General features: G+C 41.1%; 1 protein-coding gene across 1 annotated transcript in view; it reads right to left on the reverse strand.

Annotated features, from left to right (window-relative positions):
• The window catches only part of PPP4R4 (protein phosphatase 4 regulatory subunit 4), a 102,877-nt gene that overhangs the window by 23,408 nt on the left and 61,214 nt on the right, over positions 1-18,255 (reverse strand). Inside the window, exons 6-13 of the mRNA XM_062181266.1 lie at positions 14,995-15,101; positions 14,032-14,139; positions 9,579-9,700; positions 6,160-6,282; positions 4,970-5,139; positions 4,526-4,645; positions 1,567-1,644; positions 645-728 (exon numbers count right to left, since the gene is read on the reverse strand). Coding sequence (XP_062037250.1) covers positions 645-728; positions 1,567-1,644; positions 4,526-4,645; positions 4,970-5,139; positions 6,160-6,282; positions 9,579-9,700; positions 14,032-14,139; positions 14,995-15,101 — 912 coding nt within the window. The remainder of the gene's footprint in view (positions 1-644; positions 729-1,566; positions 1,645-4,525; positions 4,646-4,969; positions 5,140-6,159; positions 6,283-9,578; positions 9,701-14,031; positions 14,140-14,994; positions 15,102-18,255) is intronic.

Raw genomic sequence — 18,255 nt, forward strand, 5'->3', positions numbered from 1 at the left:
AGAGAAATACACGGAGAGTGACTGGTAATTACGTGACTCAGCTGCGGCACTCAGAGTGCTCGTTCTCATAGCACGTCGGAGAGGAGAGAATCCCGCCCATTTCAGAATTTAAACGGCATCTTAGTTACGACAGGAAATAATTATCTGGCAAAGTCAAGTTGTTTTTTAAGAATCAGTGAGTAAAATTTGTGGAAACTAAATCTGAAATAGAAACTGGGGCTCATTATTCTCCCCATCAGACTGCTTATCATAGGACTCTTCTATCAGAGCTAAATATATTACATGTTGCTGCCAGCAACTTTGACCTTCCACAATTCCTACCCTTCTGTCCTCACTATTCGTTCTTGTTGGGATAATCATTACTGTAGATGAAAACTGAAAATATGAAGATAAACTTCAGCGATTCATTAATGTAATTATAATGTAACTACATACTGGAATGCATGTATAGAATTCTATATTGTAATGTGATCACAGAGGAAATCCAAGCTGTACAAACTCCAGTAACTTCTGCTGAGCACCTGTGACGTGGCCAGCACTATCGGGAATGTTCCCCATGCATTCCTTCACTGATCCCTCACAAACACCCTGCAAAGACGAAGGAATTTATAAAGTTCAAAAGCTTTTTGATCCAAAGGATTTACCTTATTTTCTTGAACACTGCTTTCTCCACCAGCAGACATAAGCTCCAGGGTTTCTGGGAGATGCTCTATCAGAGCACCTAGCACCTTTCAACAGAGATACTGGTTACTCTTGTAACGACTGCTACGTTTTTCTAGTTTAGCTAACCCCATATGGCAATTTCTACACAGAAATAGTGTTGTTTTCCAAATAATGTTTTGAGGATTTTTACTCCCTTATTCTGTCGTAATTTTGCTAGAAAGTCTTAGAAACATGAGCAACTGCATTGATCGATCTGTCACTAAAAGGAGATCAATGTATGCATCTCAATGCTGTTCAAACAGACTAAATCTGACACAGCTACTCCATGTACTTTAAATGGCTTAAAACTGCTTCCCACTTCCAAACGGTGGTTTATATCAGATAATACACTCAACAATATCAAACTATTGCTAAGCTGAACTATGGAAATGTAGGGATCATTCAAGTGAATGATATATACAGAATATAGCATCAAAATGAAGTACCTCGAAGTCTTCATAATTACACACTAGATAGTAAAATACTCTCCCAATACTGAAAGAGTACATATGTGACTATATGTCCACAATTTATAGAAACATATGATTATATAGAAATATAAAGATGAAAAATAACAAAATAGTAATAATAATTGGAATTAAAGGTGTTCTTTTATCTGCCTTCTTTTTGGCACTTCCTTAATTTTAAAACCAATATACATTTTGAAACTGAATTTTTTTAAATCCTAAGTTTTTAAGGGCCACCGCAGTGTCCAGTCTCTGATACAGTGGTAGGTTGATTTGAAGCTTCTGGGGCTACTCAGCTGAAGGAATTCATGCATTCCCAAGGAGTAGGGGAAAAAGGCACTGATCTATTTGGAAATAACATAAAAGAAGTAAAAAGCAAAGAGTAAGAAGATATTACCTCCAGTGATTCATCTTGTAATAATGTTATTAGTTCTTTATGTATTAAATAGACTCCAGAATTCAGAAGTTTAGATACCTAAAATGTAGCAATACAGTCTCTCAGATTTGAGACTACTAGAGATATAAAGTTAAAATAATAGTTTGGGAAAAAAACATATCCTTTTTAGACAACAAAACTAGGTTACAAAATAAATAAGAGATTTCTAGAAAACTTGGCTGCACACATAACCAGTTTTTTAGTCTACTTCACAACGTGCTGGAGTGTACAGACACAAGAGGGTGGGCGGTGCACACGTGGGTGGGTTAAGTACAGAGGGTGAGGGTCCCCGGGCACCGCCGTCACATCACAGGCAGTGAGAGGCCCACGGGTGTCTCCGGTTCACACTGCAGTCTTAGGACAGACAACAGTGTCACGGAGGATATCCCGGGTACCAGGACGCATCCCCGTTCAGAACCTGCCCAAGAAGGTAACCTCTCCTGAAGGCCTCTGCTGGTACCGAGGCAGCAATAATCCCCCCTTGAACACCTGCATCAGTGAAGAGCCGGAAGAGTCCAGAATAATCCAGCTCCCCGGTGACAGGCTTTTTCTTCTTCCTGACTATTCAGAGCCCACAATGGCTGATTCATCAGTTTCGACTTCACCATTTATTTTTTATTTATTTGGAAGCCAAAGTTACAGAGAGAAGAGAGACAGACAGCGAGATCTTTCATCCACTGATTCACTACCCAAATGGCTACAACAGCCCAAGGTAGGCCAGGCCAAAGCCAGGAGCCAGGAGCTTCATCTGGGTCTCCCACATGGGTGCAGAGGCCCAGGCACTTGGACCATCTTCTGCTGCTTTCTCAAGCATATTAGCAGAGAGCTGGATCAGAGTAGAGCAGCCAGGACTCAAACTGGTGCCCATACGCTGGTATCGCAGGCGGAGGCTTAACCTGCTAAGCCACAATGCCAGCCCCTACTTCACCAGTTTTTAAAAACTTAATAGGCTTACAAAAAATTTATTTGGGAGAAAAAGTTCCCAGATAAAGAAAGCATTTAAAAATCTTTCACTCTAACATGACTGTTTTTGATTTGCTGCAAATATTTTCAAAATAATATTTTTCTGAAAATAAGAATCAAGTTAGAATTCAGTAAGGTGATTATTAGCATATGATATTAACACTGTTAGGAGAATTTAAATCCATCAGTGGATCTTCATTATTTTAAAAGGCAGCCAAGAACAACCCCTCACTTTAAGAAGCAGAATGTCATTCATAGCCTATCTACATGATATGATTGTGGTAATATGGAAACCAGCCACCCAAGTAAATAGGTAGATCGGCAGCTTCCAAACTCGCTCCTCCCAGTGAAATATTTTTGTATATACACACACATTTCAAAGTTTATTTATATGGTTCCATATTATGCCCACTAGAAATCATACATAAAAAAGAAATATTTGGGGCTGGCGCTATGGTGTAGTAAGTTAAGCCTTCACCTGCGGCGCCGGCATCCCACTCGGGCGCCGGTGCAAGTCCCAGCTGTTCCACTTCCGATCCAGCTCCCTTCTAATGGCCAGGGAAGCAGTGAAAGATGGCCCAAGTTCTCGGGCACCTGCACCCACATGGGAGGTACAGAGGCTCCTGACTCCCGGCTTCAGATCAGCCCAGCTCCAGCTGTTGCAGTCATTTGGGGAGTGAACCAGCGGATGGAAGACCTCTCTCTCTGTCTCTCCCTCTCTCTGTCTGTAACTCTGCCTTTCAAATAAATAAATAAACCTTTTTTTTTATAAAAAAAAAAAAAGAAAGAAATATTAGAGGGATGAGTTAAAAACAAATAGAAAGCTTAGCATTGCACAGATACTGCATTCCCAGACTCTGATCTTGTGCAATCCCCTCTGGAGTCCACTGATAACAAACAGACACCAAAGCTAAGTGCCTGTTTAATGTGTCTTGGAGATGACTGTTACGTTCAGGTGCCCGCGCCTTCTCCGCCCCCTCCTTCTCCAGAAGCAAATCTCTACAGGTCCCTTCCCAAAGACCGGGCAGTTGTGTACGCTGGCTTTGTTCTAGGTAACTGCCGTTTAAAGGGAACTTCCTACACAATTAAGATATATTTCTTTCATACCAGAAAAAAGTTTATTTTAAAGAAGCAAAGACTACCACCCAACAGCCAGAAGGATCTTAAATCACAGTTACAGTGATGCTATGGGAAGCCTGCATACTCTCAGCTACTGAACAATGCTCTCACACAGGGAGACAGGCAAGGGAAGAGACGAAAGATTCTACTGAGAATAAGAACTTACTGTGCCACTTAGAGGAAAGGGGATATTTTATCATGCCACTTATAAAGTTACTCTACGACAGCTTTGCCCTGACAAGTAGTAGCTTATGCATGTTTACTGCAACCATAACATATATGTGCTTATTAAAATCACCCAAGAAACATGTCCCACATTTCAATCTCAAGAGTTAAAAAGTTAATTATATTCATCACAAAAGTTTGAGTTCACTTTTGCTCCTACCTAATATCTGTGCTCACGCCACATAGTCCATTTGCAATAAAAATAAATTTAAATAACTTATTTTAATTTTCCATTTGTTCTAAAGTGCTTAAGTTTTGATGCAAAGTATAACTATTATAAAACATATGAAAGCTAATTTTACTTCCAAATCTGAAACACTCATACATATACCATAATGTCTAGCTTAAACACTTAGTATAGATATGCTAAACAAATGGTTAATAAAAAATAAATGAATATAATGTATTATGTAATGGACTCTACAAACACTAAAAAGAGAAGACAAATGTGGAAATTTTAAAATAAGATTTAGGACCAGAACATGCTAGAGATATGGAGTTTATGTCTTATAATAAATCTGTAACCAGAAGTGTATAAATATCAAAATAGCATCCAGTACACATATGCCGACTTAACAATAAGTGAAAAGTGGTACCAGTTCTTCAGACTTACTTCATAAAAGCAAATAGCAATAGTGTATCTGACTGGGACTTCAGGGTCATGACAAAGGCAGAAGAATGTAGAATAGAGTTCCATGTGGAAGTTTTTAGGATCAACAAAAACAATCATGGCCTGGTGCAGGTGGAAGGGAGGAGATGAATGGGAAGGAGAGAAAAACGTGCATCAATACCTAATATTAGAGTCGTTTCATTTAAACTGAAGTCATGCTCTGCGTGTCATTTAATTGGAAATTATATCTTGAAGATACAAATGCATGCCCATAACTCCAACTTATTACAGAGAAATATATTCCACAGAGTTACTCAGTACCTACTGTTTATAGCAGACATGAGGCTAAGCAGCAAATGTCAAATACAATATATTTAATGCTATCCAATCACATATTTTAAGGCCATAACCAAGATGCCCAGTCAGTAGAGATATGTAGCTCATTACCGGGAAGTTGTAAGCACAGTTCTTGCGGACTGTTACATATTTCTTCTCTTGCTCTAGGACTTGACTAGGAACCTGGCTTTCATTGTGCCCATTTTCTTGTTGCAAACCCAATGTACAAAGTTTCTTATAAAACTCCAAAAATCGCAAATGTTGATCGGGAGTAAAAATTCCTAAAACAAGTATGAAACACTTGCTCAACATTTCACTTGCAAACAAAAAATTAAAAAGATAAAACCAAAGTACAATAACAACATAATAGAACCAAATATTCAAATAAGTGGTTACAGATAGTACATAAATAACAGCAGCAATGAAACAGTAAGTGTTACAAAGAAATCTAATTCATCATATTGTTTCAGCTAGTGTTAGCTTTAATAATATCCTAATTTCAAAAGTATGAACTAGGGAATGTAGGAATTATGGCTGAATTCATCTCTGTGACAGGTATATCAAGTCACTATAATTACAATATTGTAAGTTTTTATACATGTCACTAATGACTTACAGTAAATATTACAAAATTGCCTAAAAAAAAAGATATGTGTGTGTGTGTCAGCAGAGAAGGAGCTTACAACTTGAATCTGAAAGATGGCACAAGTGGATTCAAAACAATGGAACAGTTACACATTCACTGACTATCTCAGGGAGCTAACCACTCATATGTCGCAATGGAATTTTTAGAGTGTACTAAATGTCTACAATCCACACAAAATATTTTACTATCCTAGATGGTTATAACTTAATTCTCACTTTATTATAGCAAGCTGAGAAATAAGAAATATGTTCAAAATGCAAAGAGTTATGGGCCCTATTCCATATTCTAAGTAAAATTTTTTGACATGATATATTAATTGTCCAACAAATGGTTAAGAAAGTTATACTTACTACTGATCAACAGTTCATAAACCTGAACTTCTATTAGCATATACCATATAATACATAAATATAAAATATTTGAAAATTTAAAAGGCAATACTTAACTCTGCCATTGTTCTTTCAAGTAGGTTTAATTGGTGAAAACATTGTTCCTAAATGTGGTCTAAATTGCTCTATCAAAGTTCTAAGACCTCATGAGATTTTATACACCTAAAAGATAGGTTTTACAACTGAAAAGCTGAAGTCTATTGGCTAAGGTAGAAGAAAAAGGAAAAAATTATATACAACTTTAAAATTCTTAAGCTGTATCATACCATATAGTCCGTGGCATAGTTTTCCTAAATGGAAAGATAAAGAAATAAGAATTGATTCATCTGCTTTGAAAGATTTTTCACAAAATGATTTCACTAAGGGAAGTATAGTTTGACTTCTGTCATCTGGAAAACAAAACAAAATAATACATACTTTAGATTGAGCTGCCCACACTGCACAGGAAACTAACACACAAACAGATTCCACAAAGAACAAGCACTAGTTAGCCTCAGAGTAACAGGAAATAGCTGACAACGACAACGACAATGACAATGACAATGACAATGACAATGATGGAGATGGTGGTGAAGAAGGGGTAGGAAGAGGGTTGAAACTGTCAGAAACTTAATGTCAGGATAAGGGGTTTGAACTTCCTACTGCGGGCCACAGGGAATAAAGAGCAATTACAAATCAAAAGGTTAAGATGATGGGTTTTTAATCTGAGTAATGGAAGGAATTTAATTCCTAACAGAAATAGATGCGTAGCATGTGCATGAGACTCCCTGGTTCTCTGTCACATATGTCTCTTCCTGTGCTGTGGCTTAAGCTCAGTTTATTATCTCATCTTCATAGAAATCAAGTCAGCTCCTGAGATGCTCTGTACATTGAATGCCATCACGTTTCCTTCTTAGCTGACCCTTTTTTTTATTATCATTATCTTTATATACAGAAGATCGATTTAGTATATATTAAGTAAAGATTTCATCAGTTTGCACCCACACAGAAACACAAAGTGTAAAATACTGTTTCAGTACTAGTTATAGCATTACTTCACATTGGACAACACATTAAGGACAGATCCCACATGAGAAGTAAGTAAACAGTGACTCCTGTTGTTGACTTAACAATTTGACACTCTTGTTTATGGCATCAGTAATCTCCCTAGGCTCTAGTCATGAGTTGCCAAGGCTATGGAAGCCTTTTGAGTTTGCCAATTTCGATCTTATTCCGACAGGGTCATAGTCAAAGTGGAAGTTCTCTCCTCCCTTCAGAGAAAGGTACCTCCTTCTTTGATGGCCCCGTTCTTTCCACTGGGATCTCACTCACAGAGATCTTTCATTTAGGTCTTCTTCTTTTTTTTTTTTCCAGAGTGTCTTGGTTTTCCATGCCTAAAATACTCTCATGGGCTCTTCAGCCATATCCGAATGCCTTAAGGGCTGATTCTGAGGCCAGAGTGCTATTTAGGACATCTGCCATTCTATGAGTCTGCTGTGTATCCCGCTTCCCATGATGGATTGCTCTCTCCCTTTTTTATTCTATCAGTTAGTATTAGTAGACACTAGTCTTGTTTGTGTGATCCCTTTGACTCTTAGACCTATCAGTGTGATCAGTTGTGAACTGAAATTGATCACTTGGATTGACCCTTCTTTTGAAAGTTAATTCTTTGAGTATATTTGCGTGGGTCCTAAGTTTCTGATGTACTAGTAAGACTTAAGACTCAATTTTAAACCCTCTCCAAATTTTTCAGAGTGCGTTTAACCTTCCAGAATGAATCCCTGCTCAATCAAGGGTCTGACAATACCGAGGAAAACGTTGCAACAGGCTGAGCAGCATGACTGTGGCTGCAGTTCACTAACACCATCACTTCTCCAAGTGAGGTCTACTGTTTTATCGGACATTTGTTCCACATGCATTCCATGTCTTATAAAACGAGTGTTATATGAAGTAGTGGGAGTGAAAAGATGGATAATAAACAGTTTCTGAACTTGAGAAACTCAAATCTGCCAAGAAGCCCAACAGTAAAATAAAAGGCGACATTAGCACTGCTGTAATAGTTGGTATAAGGCAGGAGTCTGCAAAGCTTTTGCACATGTTCTAGGCTCTGCTGGTTCCCTGTCCCAGCCACTCAACTCTGTCACTGTAGCACATTTGCTGGTTCCCTCACGGTCACTCCCTAAGCAAATGAGCGTGGCTATGTTCCAATGAGTTTTATTTACAAACACAGGTGGCAAAGCTGGCCAGCTGCTTGGGGAGGAGATTTAGAAAGACACAGAGAGGAAACTGCATTTGAACTGGGCACTAAAGGAGAAGCTGGCTGAAAGGGAAATAAAGAAGGGAACGGCCAGAAGAGAAAAGAGTTCGAGGAAAGGCCAGAGGCCAGAGGTGCAGGGGAAGCTGGGAGCCACAGCAGGCGACAGGGCCCTGGATGCAGGAGAAAGGAGGGACACAGGTTGAGCCCAAACCCCTGGAGCAATGATGGGAAAGGACCAAGGTGATGCCTTTGGTCTGCTTTGGAGCCTGAGGGTTCCCCATTATGAGGGACAATGGACTCATTCCTCCTTTTATCCTGTCTGCAATTTTTACTACTCTGCTTTCTCGTGGCACCTACATGCTTATTCTGCAACACCCATACATAACTACTGTCCACATTAAAATTATCTTTAGGGGAAAATTTATTATTAAATTAAAATATTAATAACCAAGTAAACAGAAATGTAATCCTAGCTTTACACAATATTTTCGCCTTAAGTACTTGACATTTGCCCCTCCTCATTTCATCCTGTAGACAGGTGCATGATCCTGAGTGACCAATGTCCAGCTTCAGCCAAGAGCCCAGCCACACACCGAGTGGAGCAGTTAGAGGCCTGGTTGCCTAGCACAAAGAAATGCGGCTCTCCTCACCCCCACGCAAAGACCCCATCCCCAAATTCCCCAGTGGACATGATATTTCTGGCTCTAACGTATTATTTAGGAGAGGAAACTCCTTTCCACATTGTTTTACTCAAGAGCTCCGTTAACGTCAAACAGTTGAGAAAGTTAAAGGTAATTCTCTTTTTTTTTTTTTTTTTTTTAATTTTTTTTTTATTATTTTTTTGACAGGCAGAGTGGACAGTGAGAGAGAGAGAGAGACAGAGAGAAAGGTCTTCCTTTTGCCGTTGGTTCACCCTCCAATGGCCGCCGCGGTAGCGCGCTGCGGCCGGCGCACCGCGCTGTTCCGATGGCAGGAGCCAGGTGCTTCTCCTGGTCTCCCATGGGGTGCAGAGCCCAAACACTTGGGCCATCCTCCACTGCACTCCCTGGCCACAGCAGAGAGCTGGCCTGGAAGAGGGGCAACCGGGACAGGATCGGTGCCCCGACCGGGACTAGAACCCGGTGTGCCGGCGCCGCAAGGCGGAGGATTAGCCTGTTGAGCCACGGCGCCGGCCAAAGGTAATTCTCAAACCAAACTCTTAGCCCTGAACACAAGTCGGTTAAATTTTGATGGGAAAAGAGAGAGAGAGAAAGATGTGGCAACACTGAAAGCCATGAGGGTAACAGTGGAAACAGAGAGGACACCCAAAGAGAAAAGAATCATGAAGACAGAGGAAGGGAGGCTTAACAGTCAGCATAAAACGACACACAAATTTCTGCTTCTGAGTGACACTGCATAGATGGAGCAGCACCGCTCTACGAAGCAACGCTGTGTCACCTGAAGATTTACCTGTGTCAAATACGTCAAGCAGATTAACCAAAGTTTCAAAAGCTGCAAGTCGCACGCTGCTGCCTTCGTCCCTAGAGAGTTCTATTAATTCAGGGAGCACTACACTTTTTGTCAGTTCTGTCCTGCACAATAAGCAATAGGAAAAAATAAATCAAATCAATTAATTTCACACAAAAACTTGCTAAAATCAAGTAACTGGGCGTGGTGCTGCAGAAAATGTGAAAAATCATAAAGGTGACGGTTCCAGCTCTCCAGGTGCTTGTCTGGCTGGGAAAGCATGGCATCAACACAAGAGGCCAGCACAGTGCGCTCATACTCACTGGAACTGATGCCATCCCTCCCAGCACAAAATGGCTGCCTCCAGAAACCATAAACTGTCATATAGTTTTCAATTTTAAGCAACATCAGCAAATGATCTGGACTATCAGAAAAACAGTACTAACTGTAGAAACCCAAATAAAATCTCACTATCTGGATTCCAGGGCATAAATTATTTTCCCATTCACTAAAAACATATTATCAATAAGTGATTTCTATATAGAAGAATGACGTATGACACTAGATGTTCCACCTAAAAAAATGAAACATAAAATATAAATGCTAAAAAGCAAGCCAGAAGATAGAATTTTGAATGTTTTCACCATAAGGAAATGTTAAATGTTTGAAGAGATAGGTATATTTGTCCTGATTAGAAATTATACAATGGGGGCCAGTGCTGTGGTGCAGCGGGTTAAAGCCCAGCCTGAAGTGCCAGCATCCCATACGGGTGCCGGTTCTAGAGCAACAAAGTTGAAAAAATATCAACATAAAATCTAAAGAGATTAACTTCCATAATTTTGTCTGATAACTGATAAAATCCTTCAATCTCCAGGGCTGGCACCATGGCGCAGTGGGTTAAAGCCCCAGTCTGGAGCGCCAGCATCCCATGTGGGCACAGGTTCAAGTCCTGGCTGCTCCCCTTCCAGTCCACTGCTATGGCCTGAAAAGCAGTGGAGGATGGCCCAAGTCCTTGGGCCCCTGCACCCATGTGGGAGACCTGGAAGAAGCTCCTGGCTCCTGGCTTTGGGTCAGCTCAACTCTGGCCGTTGCAGTCATCTGGGGAGTGAACCAGCAGATAGAAGACTTCTTTCTCTTTCTCTCTGACTCTACCTCTTTCTGGAACTCTTTCAAATAAATAAATAAATCCTTCAATCTTCAGCTTCAGGCCTTGAAGGAAGCTTTTGCCCCATGTTGTCTCATTATAGCAACTCTGTTATGTGATGTGAGAGCTTTCTCACGAATAGCAGCTGTTCACACTCATGTGCTAGGCCATTCCACTCTTTATTACATAGCTGATATCTTGTCTCTAAACAATGTCATACGCGTGTATTTTTCTTCTGAATTCTGAGGGGCTGATTCGTCTGCTAAGTCAGTGAAAGGCTACAGTTTCTAACCAACACCTCACTGCTCACTAAACTTGTTTGAATTTTTCTATTCCATTTTTAATTTCCTGTAATTACATTTTAATTTCAACTAAGTTTTAAATTTTCTTCTTCCTTAAAACTTTTTCACCTCAGCATGTCTCATCACCAAATTTTCGATCTAATTTTATGGCAGGGAGGTCTTCTAGAATTTTGTTGAAAACAGAAAGATGCTTTATTCATTTTCTGTTAAAATAATTTTTTACTTTTTTGTTTTCTTGATCATTATTAGAACAATTTAAAGGCCATTTAAATTGTATTAAAGACAATTTTATTACTGCTAAAATTAAATGCAACTTTATTATAGGTAAATAAGTCACATGTAGTAGTATGTAAGCACACATTATTGGGGCGGGCATTTGGGGCAGTAGCTAAGTCCCCACTTGGGACGCCTGTGTCCGTATTGGGACGCCTGTGTTCCGTATTGGGACGCCTGTGTTCGTATTGGGACGCCTGTGTTCCGTATTGGGACGCCTGTGTTCCGTATTGGGACGCCTGTGTTTGTATTGGGACGCCTGTGTTCCATATTGGGATGCCTGTGTCCGTATTGGGACGCCTGTGTTCGTATTGGGACGCCTGTGTTTGTATTGGGACGCCTGTGTTCCATATTGGGACGCCTGTGTTCCATATTGGGACGCCTGTGTCCGTATTGGGACGCCTGTGTTCGTATTGGGACGCCTGTGTCCGTATTGGGACGCCTGTGTTCCGTATTGGGACGCCTGTGTTCCGTATTGGGACGCCTGTGTTCCGTATTGGGACGCCTGTGTTCGTATTGGGACGCCTGTGTTCCGTATTGGGACGCCTGTGTTCCGTATTGGGACGCCTGTGTTCGTATTGGGACGCCTGTGTTCCGTATTGGGACGCCTGTGTTCCGTATTGGGACGCCTGTGTTCCATATTGGGACGCCTGTGTTCGTATTGGGACGCCTGTGTTCCGTATTGGGACGCCTGTGTTCGTATTGGGACGCCTGTGTTCCGTATTGGGACGCCTGTGTTCCGTATTGGGACGCCTGTGTTCGTATTGGGACGCCTGTGTTCCGTATTGGGACGCCTGTGTTCGTATTGGGACGCCTGTGTTCCGTATTGGGACGCCTGTGTTCGTATTGGGACGCCTGTGTTCGTATTGGGACGCCTGTGTTCCGTATTGGGACGCCTGTGTTCGTATTGGGACGCCTGTGTTCCGTATTGGGACGCCTGTGTTCGTATTGGGACGCCTGTGTTCGTATTGGGACGCCTGTGTCCGTATTGGGACGCCTGTGTTCCGTATTGGGACGCCTGTGTTCGTATTGGGACGCCTGTGTTCCGTATTGGGACGCCTGTGTTCGTATTGGGACACCTGTGTTCCGTATTGGGACGCCTGTGTTCGTATTGGGACGCCTGTGTTCCGTATTGGGACGCCTGTGTTCCGTATTGGGACGCCTGTGTTCGTATTGGGACGCCTGTGTTCCGTATTGGGACGCCTGTGTTCGTATTGGGACGCCTGTGTCCGTATTGGGACGCCTGTGTTCCATATTGGGACGCCTGTGTTTGTATTGGGACGCCTGTGTTTGTATTGGGATGCCTGTGTCCGTATTGGGACGCCTGTGTTCCATATTGGGATGCCTGTGTCCGTATTGGGACGCCTGTGTTTGTATTGGGACGCCTGTGTTTGTATTGGGATGCCTGTGTTCCGTATTGGGACGCCTGTGTTCCGTATTGGGACGCCTGTGTTCCGTATTGGGACGCCTGTGTTTGTATTGGGACGCCTGTGTTCCGTATTGGGACGCCTGTGTTTGTATTGGGACGCCTGTGTTCCGTATTGGGACGCCTGTGTTCCATATTGGGACGCCTGTGTTCCGTATTGGGACGCCTGTGTTCCGTATTGGGACGCCTGTGTTCGTATTGGGACGCCTGTGTCCGTATTGGGACGCCTGTGTTCGTATTGGGACGCCTGTGTTCCGTATTGGGACGCCTGTGTTCCGTATTGGGACGCCTGTGTTCCGTATTGGGACGCCTGTGTCCGTATTGGGACGCCTGTGTTCCGTATTGGGATGCCTGTGTTCCATATTGGGATGCCTGTGTTCCGTATTGGGACGCCTGTGTTCCGTATTGGGACGCCTGTGTCCGTATTGGGACGCCTGTGTTCGTATTGGGACGCCTGTGTTTGTATTGGGACGCCTGTGTTCCGTATTGGGACGCCTGTGTTCCGTATTGGGACGCCTGTGTTCCGTATTGGGACGCCTGTGTTCCGTATTGGGATGCCTGGTTTAAGTCCCAACTACTCAACTTCTGTTCAGCTTCCTGTTACTGCACACACTGAGAGGCAGCAGGTGACGTCTAAGAACTTGGGTCCCTAACACCCACGTGGGGACCCAGACTGAGTCCCAGTCTCCTGGCCGTCGGAGGCATCTGGAAAGTAAACCAATAGATGAAAGATCTCTCTTCATCCTTCTCTTTCTCTGTACCTCTCTGCCTTTCGAATTAAAAAAAGAAGGAAAAACAAAGAAGAAAGTGCACATGTATGGGGGGGGTTCTGGCAGTTGTGAAGTTTCTGGGACAACACCCCCACAATGGAGACCCAGCATCACTGTCACCCCCAGCGCGCTCCACAGCCTGCTCTGACGGGGCAACCACCGATCTGCTATTTGTCACTACATGCCAGCTTGCGTGTGTCCTCTGGCAAATGGCCTCCCTTGTGTCTGACTTATCTCTCTACCAGACTGACTCTGAGATGCACCCAGAGGTCCATGACGTGTATCAGTACTTCATTCCTTTTCACTGTTGGATGGTATTCCACCTACTGGAGACAGCCCGCTGTTTACCCATTCACAGGTTAACAGACACCTGGACTGTTCCAGGTGTGGCTCTCACAAATAAAGCTGCTTTAGATCTGTGTGTATAATAAAGCTGTGGGTGTGAACATATTTTCACTTCTTTTGGAACACAGAAACAGGACATGCTTGTTCAACAATCTGCAAATAAGGTGATGGCGTAAGGAATTGAAAGTATACTTACCCAATGCCCTGAGCTATATTTTCTAACTGTCGACACATACAAGATCGAACTTCATATTCTACATCTTGACAGAGTGATTTTACCAGGGGAAGGATTTCTCTTTTAATGCTGAGGGAAGGGAAAAAAGAAACATGCAAATCAGTGTTTTAAATCACATCAAAACCTTAACTTACCTTAATAATAATGACAAATATGCTTTACCAAAGCTTTGTAGCTTACAATGTATTTTATTTGACAGACAGAGTTAGTGAGAGAGAGAGAGAGAGAGAGAGAGACAGAGACAGAGAGAGAGACAGAGAGAGAGACAGAGAGAAAGGTTACAATGTATTTTTTACCCACGTTACTTAATTTGGAAGCTATCATCAACCACTTGTAAACCATGTACTTGACATCTTTTAAAAACAATGGTTAATTTTGGATTGGTCGTTACATCTGTAACTAAAATGAAAGGCTATCACAGTGGAATATTTGATACCAGCAACTATCAACCAACATATCTTCAATTTTATACTTTACTCTTGTAAAACACAATATTCTATTAAACACCATTTGATATTAACCACCTGAGAGTAGAATATACATTTTAAACATGCTCCATAAAACCTCAAAAAGATAAGTGATTTAATATAATGAACTTATAACAATAATACTTCTACTTTCATGCCATTTTTATCAATTTGGAAAGTCTATAAGATAAACTTAGTTTATCTTTAAAAGTACACTGGGTGGGGATGGAGAAAACTAAGATGGGAAGCAAAAAAATGTTAACCTTATTAATGCTGAAAAGCCATGAGGCTGAGAACAAATGCATCTTGATAAGTTAGCTTCTATCTGAGAATTCCATAAAGTCAAAATAGCTAAACTTGCGTGCAGCATGGAATAATGCAAATACAATTGCTAATTATACAGTAATTATATATTTAAAAATAGGAAATAGACCAAAAAACATATACAAATACTCACGTGTGGGCATCAAATTTGTTGGTCAATTTTCCTAAAATTTTGCAACTAACTAAACGAGACTGGACTGTTTGAGAAAGTTGTGCCTTGGAAACCAGTGGATTCAAAATCTAAAGAGAAAACAATCAGAGAACAAATTTACAAAATTTTATACATGCTTGCCATAAACGTCAGCTATTTCTTTCAAGGAATATTTTAATGTTCCAAATGCTTTTAAAGAACCTGAATTACAATTTCAGGTGCATGGATATTCGTAACCTGGATCACTTTGTTTAGTCTTCTGGATTATTAAGGTCAAGATGATGATATATAATGAATTCAAGACAAACAGGAACGAAAAGATGAAGTAGGGGTGAATGTTGTGGTACAGTAGGCTAAACCACTGCTTACAGGGGCCAGCACTGTGGTGTAGTGGGCTAACCCTCCTTGTGGGCACCGGTTCTAGTTCCAGCTGTTCCTTCCGATCCAGCTCTCTGCTACGGCCTGGGAAAGCGGCAGAAGATGGCCCAAGTCCTTGGGCCCCTGCACCTGCTTGGGGGACCTGGAAGAAGCTCCTGGCTCCTGGCTTCGGATGGGCCCAGCTCCAGCAGTTGCGGACATTTGAGGAGTGAACCAGGGATGGAAGACTTGTCTCTGTCTCTCCCTTTCTCTCTCTCTGTAACTCTGCCCCTCAAATAAATAAATAAATTTATTAAAAAAAAAAAAAACCTGCCTGGGACACCCACTTCCCATGTGGGAGCACCTAGTTCAAGTCCTGGCCTCTCTCTTCTGATCCCGCTTCCTATTAATGCACGTGGGCTCAAGTGCTTGGTTTCCTGCCATCCACATGGGAAGTCTGGATGGAGCTCCTGAATCCTGGCTTTGGTCTGGCCCAGCCCTGCTGTAGCAGGCATTTGAGGAGTGAACCAGTGGAAGATCTCTATTTCTCTCTCTTTCTTTCTCAATCTGTGTGTATGTGTATTGTATGTGTATGTGTGTGTATGTGTGTGTATGTGTGTATGTGTGTGTATGTGTGCATGTGTATGTGTGTGTATGTGTGTATGTATATGCATATGTATGTATGTGTATGTGTATATGTGTGTACGTGTATGTGTGTATCTGTATGTGTATGTGTATGTGTGTATGTGTATGTATGTGTGTATGTGTGTACGTGTGTTTATGTGTATGTGTGTGTATGTGTGTATGTGTGTGTGTCTCCCACCCCTGTCACTCTGCCTTTCAAATAAATAAATTCTTTTTAAAATTTTGAAGAAAAACTTATGATGAATTCTGCAATGATCTGTATGCACTTAATTTTGAAATATACATTTTCAAAGATGAAAAGCAAATTAATAACTAGATACTCTGGAAGTTGTTTTTTATTCCATATAAATGTTTATATTTTTCCTAATGGAATGGAAAACATTATAGCTAAAAGCGAATTACATTGGGTAAAATATTGACATTTGAAAACAACAACCTGAGTCTGTATTGTATCATTTGTATGGAAGGCACTCAAAAACACAACAGCAATGGAAGACTGTGAAGAGCGATGAAGATCAGACCATGACGCGCTAGTCCTACCTCTTTCGTCCACCTAAGCAACCTTGCTATCTCTCATTGCCAGGTTTTTTATCTCCTTACTATAGAAATTAGAATATTTCATACTGAGGTCCCTTCAAGTTCTAAAATTCTACTATAAAAGCAAACTGGTTTGTTTCCTATCAACAAAAGGTAGCTGAAACTACTGGAAGCATCATGACAAATATGATTATTTAAAGATTTATTTATTTACTTATTTGAAAGGCAGAGTGACAAACAGAGACAGAGAGAGGGAGATCCTATCTGCTGGTTCACTCCCCAGATGGATGCAATGGCCAGGGCCAGGCCAGAACAAAGTCAGGAGCCAGGACCTTCATCAGTGCCTCCCAAATGGATGGCAGAAACCCAAGTACTTGGATCATCATAACTGCACCACAACACTGGCTGCAACAAGTAAAATTTAAAGGTAAAAGATTTGAAATAAATGAAAACATATATTCAAAATCTAAAAAATCACATTAAATAATACACAGCATTCTAGAGTAAAAACTGTGTTCTATTGCAATTCTCAAAAAATATGTATGTCTACATTATACTCAACATTAAATCTGTGTAAACATCTAACTTGGCATCAAACACACAAACATTCTAATTGCTATACAAGTTTTCAAGCAAGCATCTTGGCATTGGGCTAAAACTACAAACTGCGTAAGAGCAAAGAAAGGCTTTTACTCAGCTGAGAACACTGTATTGACTGATGACTGTTTTTTCAACCATGACATATTTAAAAAGAAATATATATATATGGATAATATTCAAAGACTGAAAAGCTGTTTCATTAAAGGATAAATTCCCTTTCCATTTTTCAAATTCTCTCATCGCAGTTTACCTACAACTTTTAAAGAAGGATATACTGAAAAATGTTAAAAATCAAAAGACAAACAACAAATCAGAAAGATATTTTTGCAAGGATAACAAAGGATTGACAACTTTAAGAGCTAAGTGACAAATAAATAGTGTATAAAAGAAAGGACCAGACAATTCCAAAGGAGTAAGTAGAACTGATATAAATACATGGGAAAATATTCTAAAGCATAATAATTCCAAAATTCCCATTAAAATGCAACTTCATCCGTGGCCCATTAAAATTTAATTGGAACAGTGTTGCTAAGAAAAGTCCAGAGAAACAACACTTTCACATATTCTTAGTCAAGACCTCAAAAACATCAATGCTCTCCGACTCAGTAATTCCATTTTTTTAAAAAATATTATTTATTTATTTATTTGACAGGTAGAGTTACAGACAGTGAGAGAGAGAAACAGAGAGAAAGGTCTTCTATCTGATGGTTCACCCCTTAAATGGCCGCAATGGCCGGAGCTAAAAGCCAGGTGCCTCCTCCTGGTCTCCCACGCAGGTGCAGGGCCCAAGCACTTGGGCCATCCTCCACTGTCCTCCTGGGCCACAGCAGAGAGCTGGACTGAAAGAGGAGCAACCAGGACAGAATCCGGCGCCCCGACCGAGACTAGAACCCGGTGCCCAAATGGGATGCCGGCACCCCAGGCGGAGGATTAACCTAGTGCGCCACAGTGCCGGCCCCAAGTAATTCCATTTTTTAGGGATGTTACAGATAAAGAAATTTCCTGAAAAACAGGAAAAGTTCTATAGAGTTCATTAGTGTCTTAGTTTTACAGCAAGCTTTCAACCTGAAAACAGGCTTGAATGTTTAACAAGCAAAATATTAT

The sequence above is a fragment of the Lepus europaeus genome, chromosome 22 (genome assembly GCF_033115175.1).
Source record: "Lepus europaeus isolate LE1 chromosome 22, mLepTim1.pri, whole genome shotgun sequence".
Classification (NCBI taxonomy): Eukaryota; Metazoa; Chordata; class Mammalia; order Lagomorpha; family Leporidae; genus Lepus; species Lepus europaeus.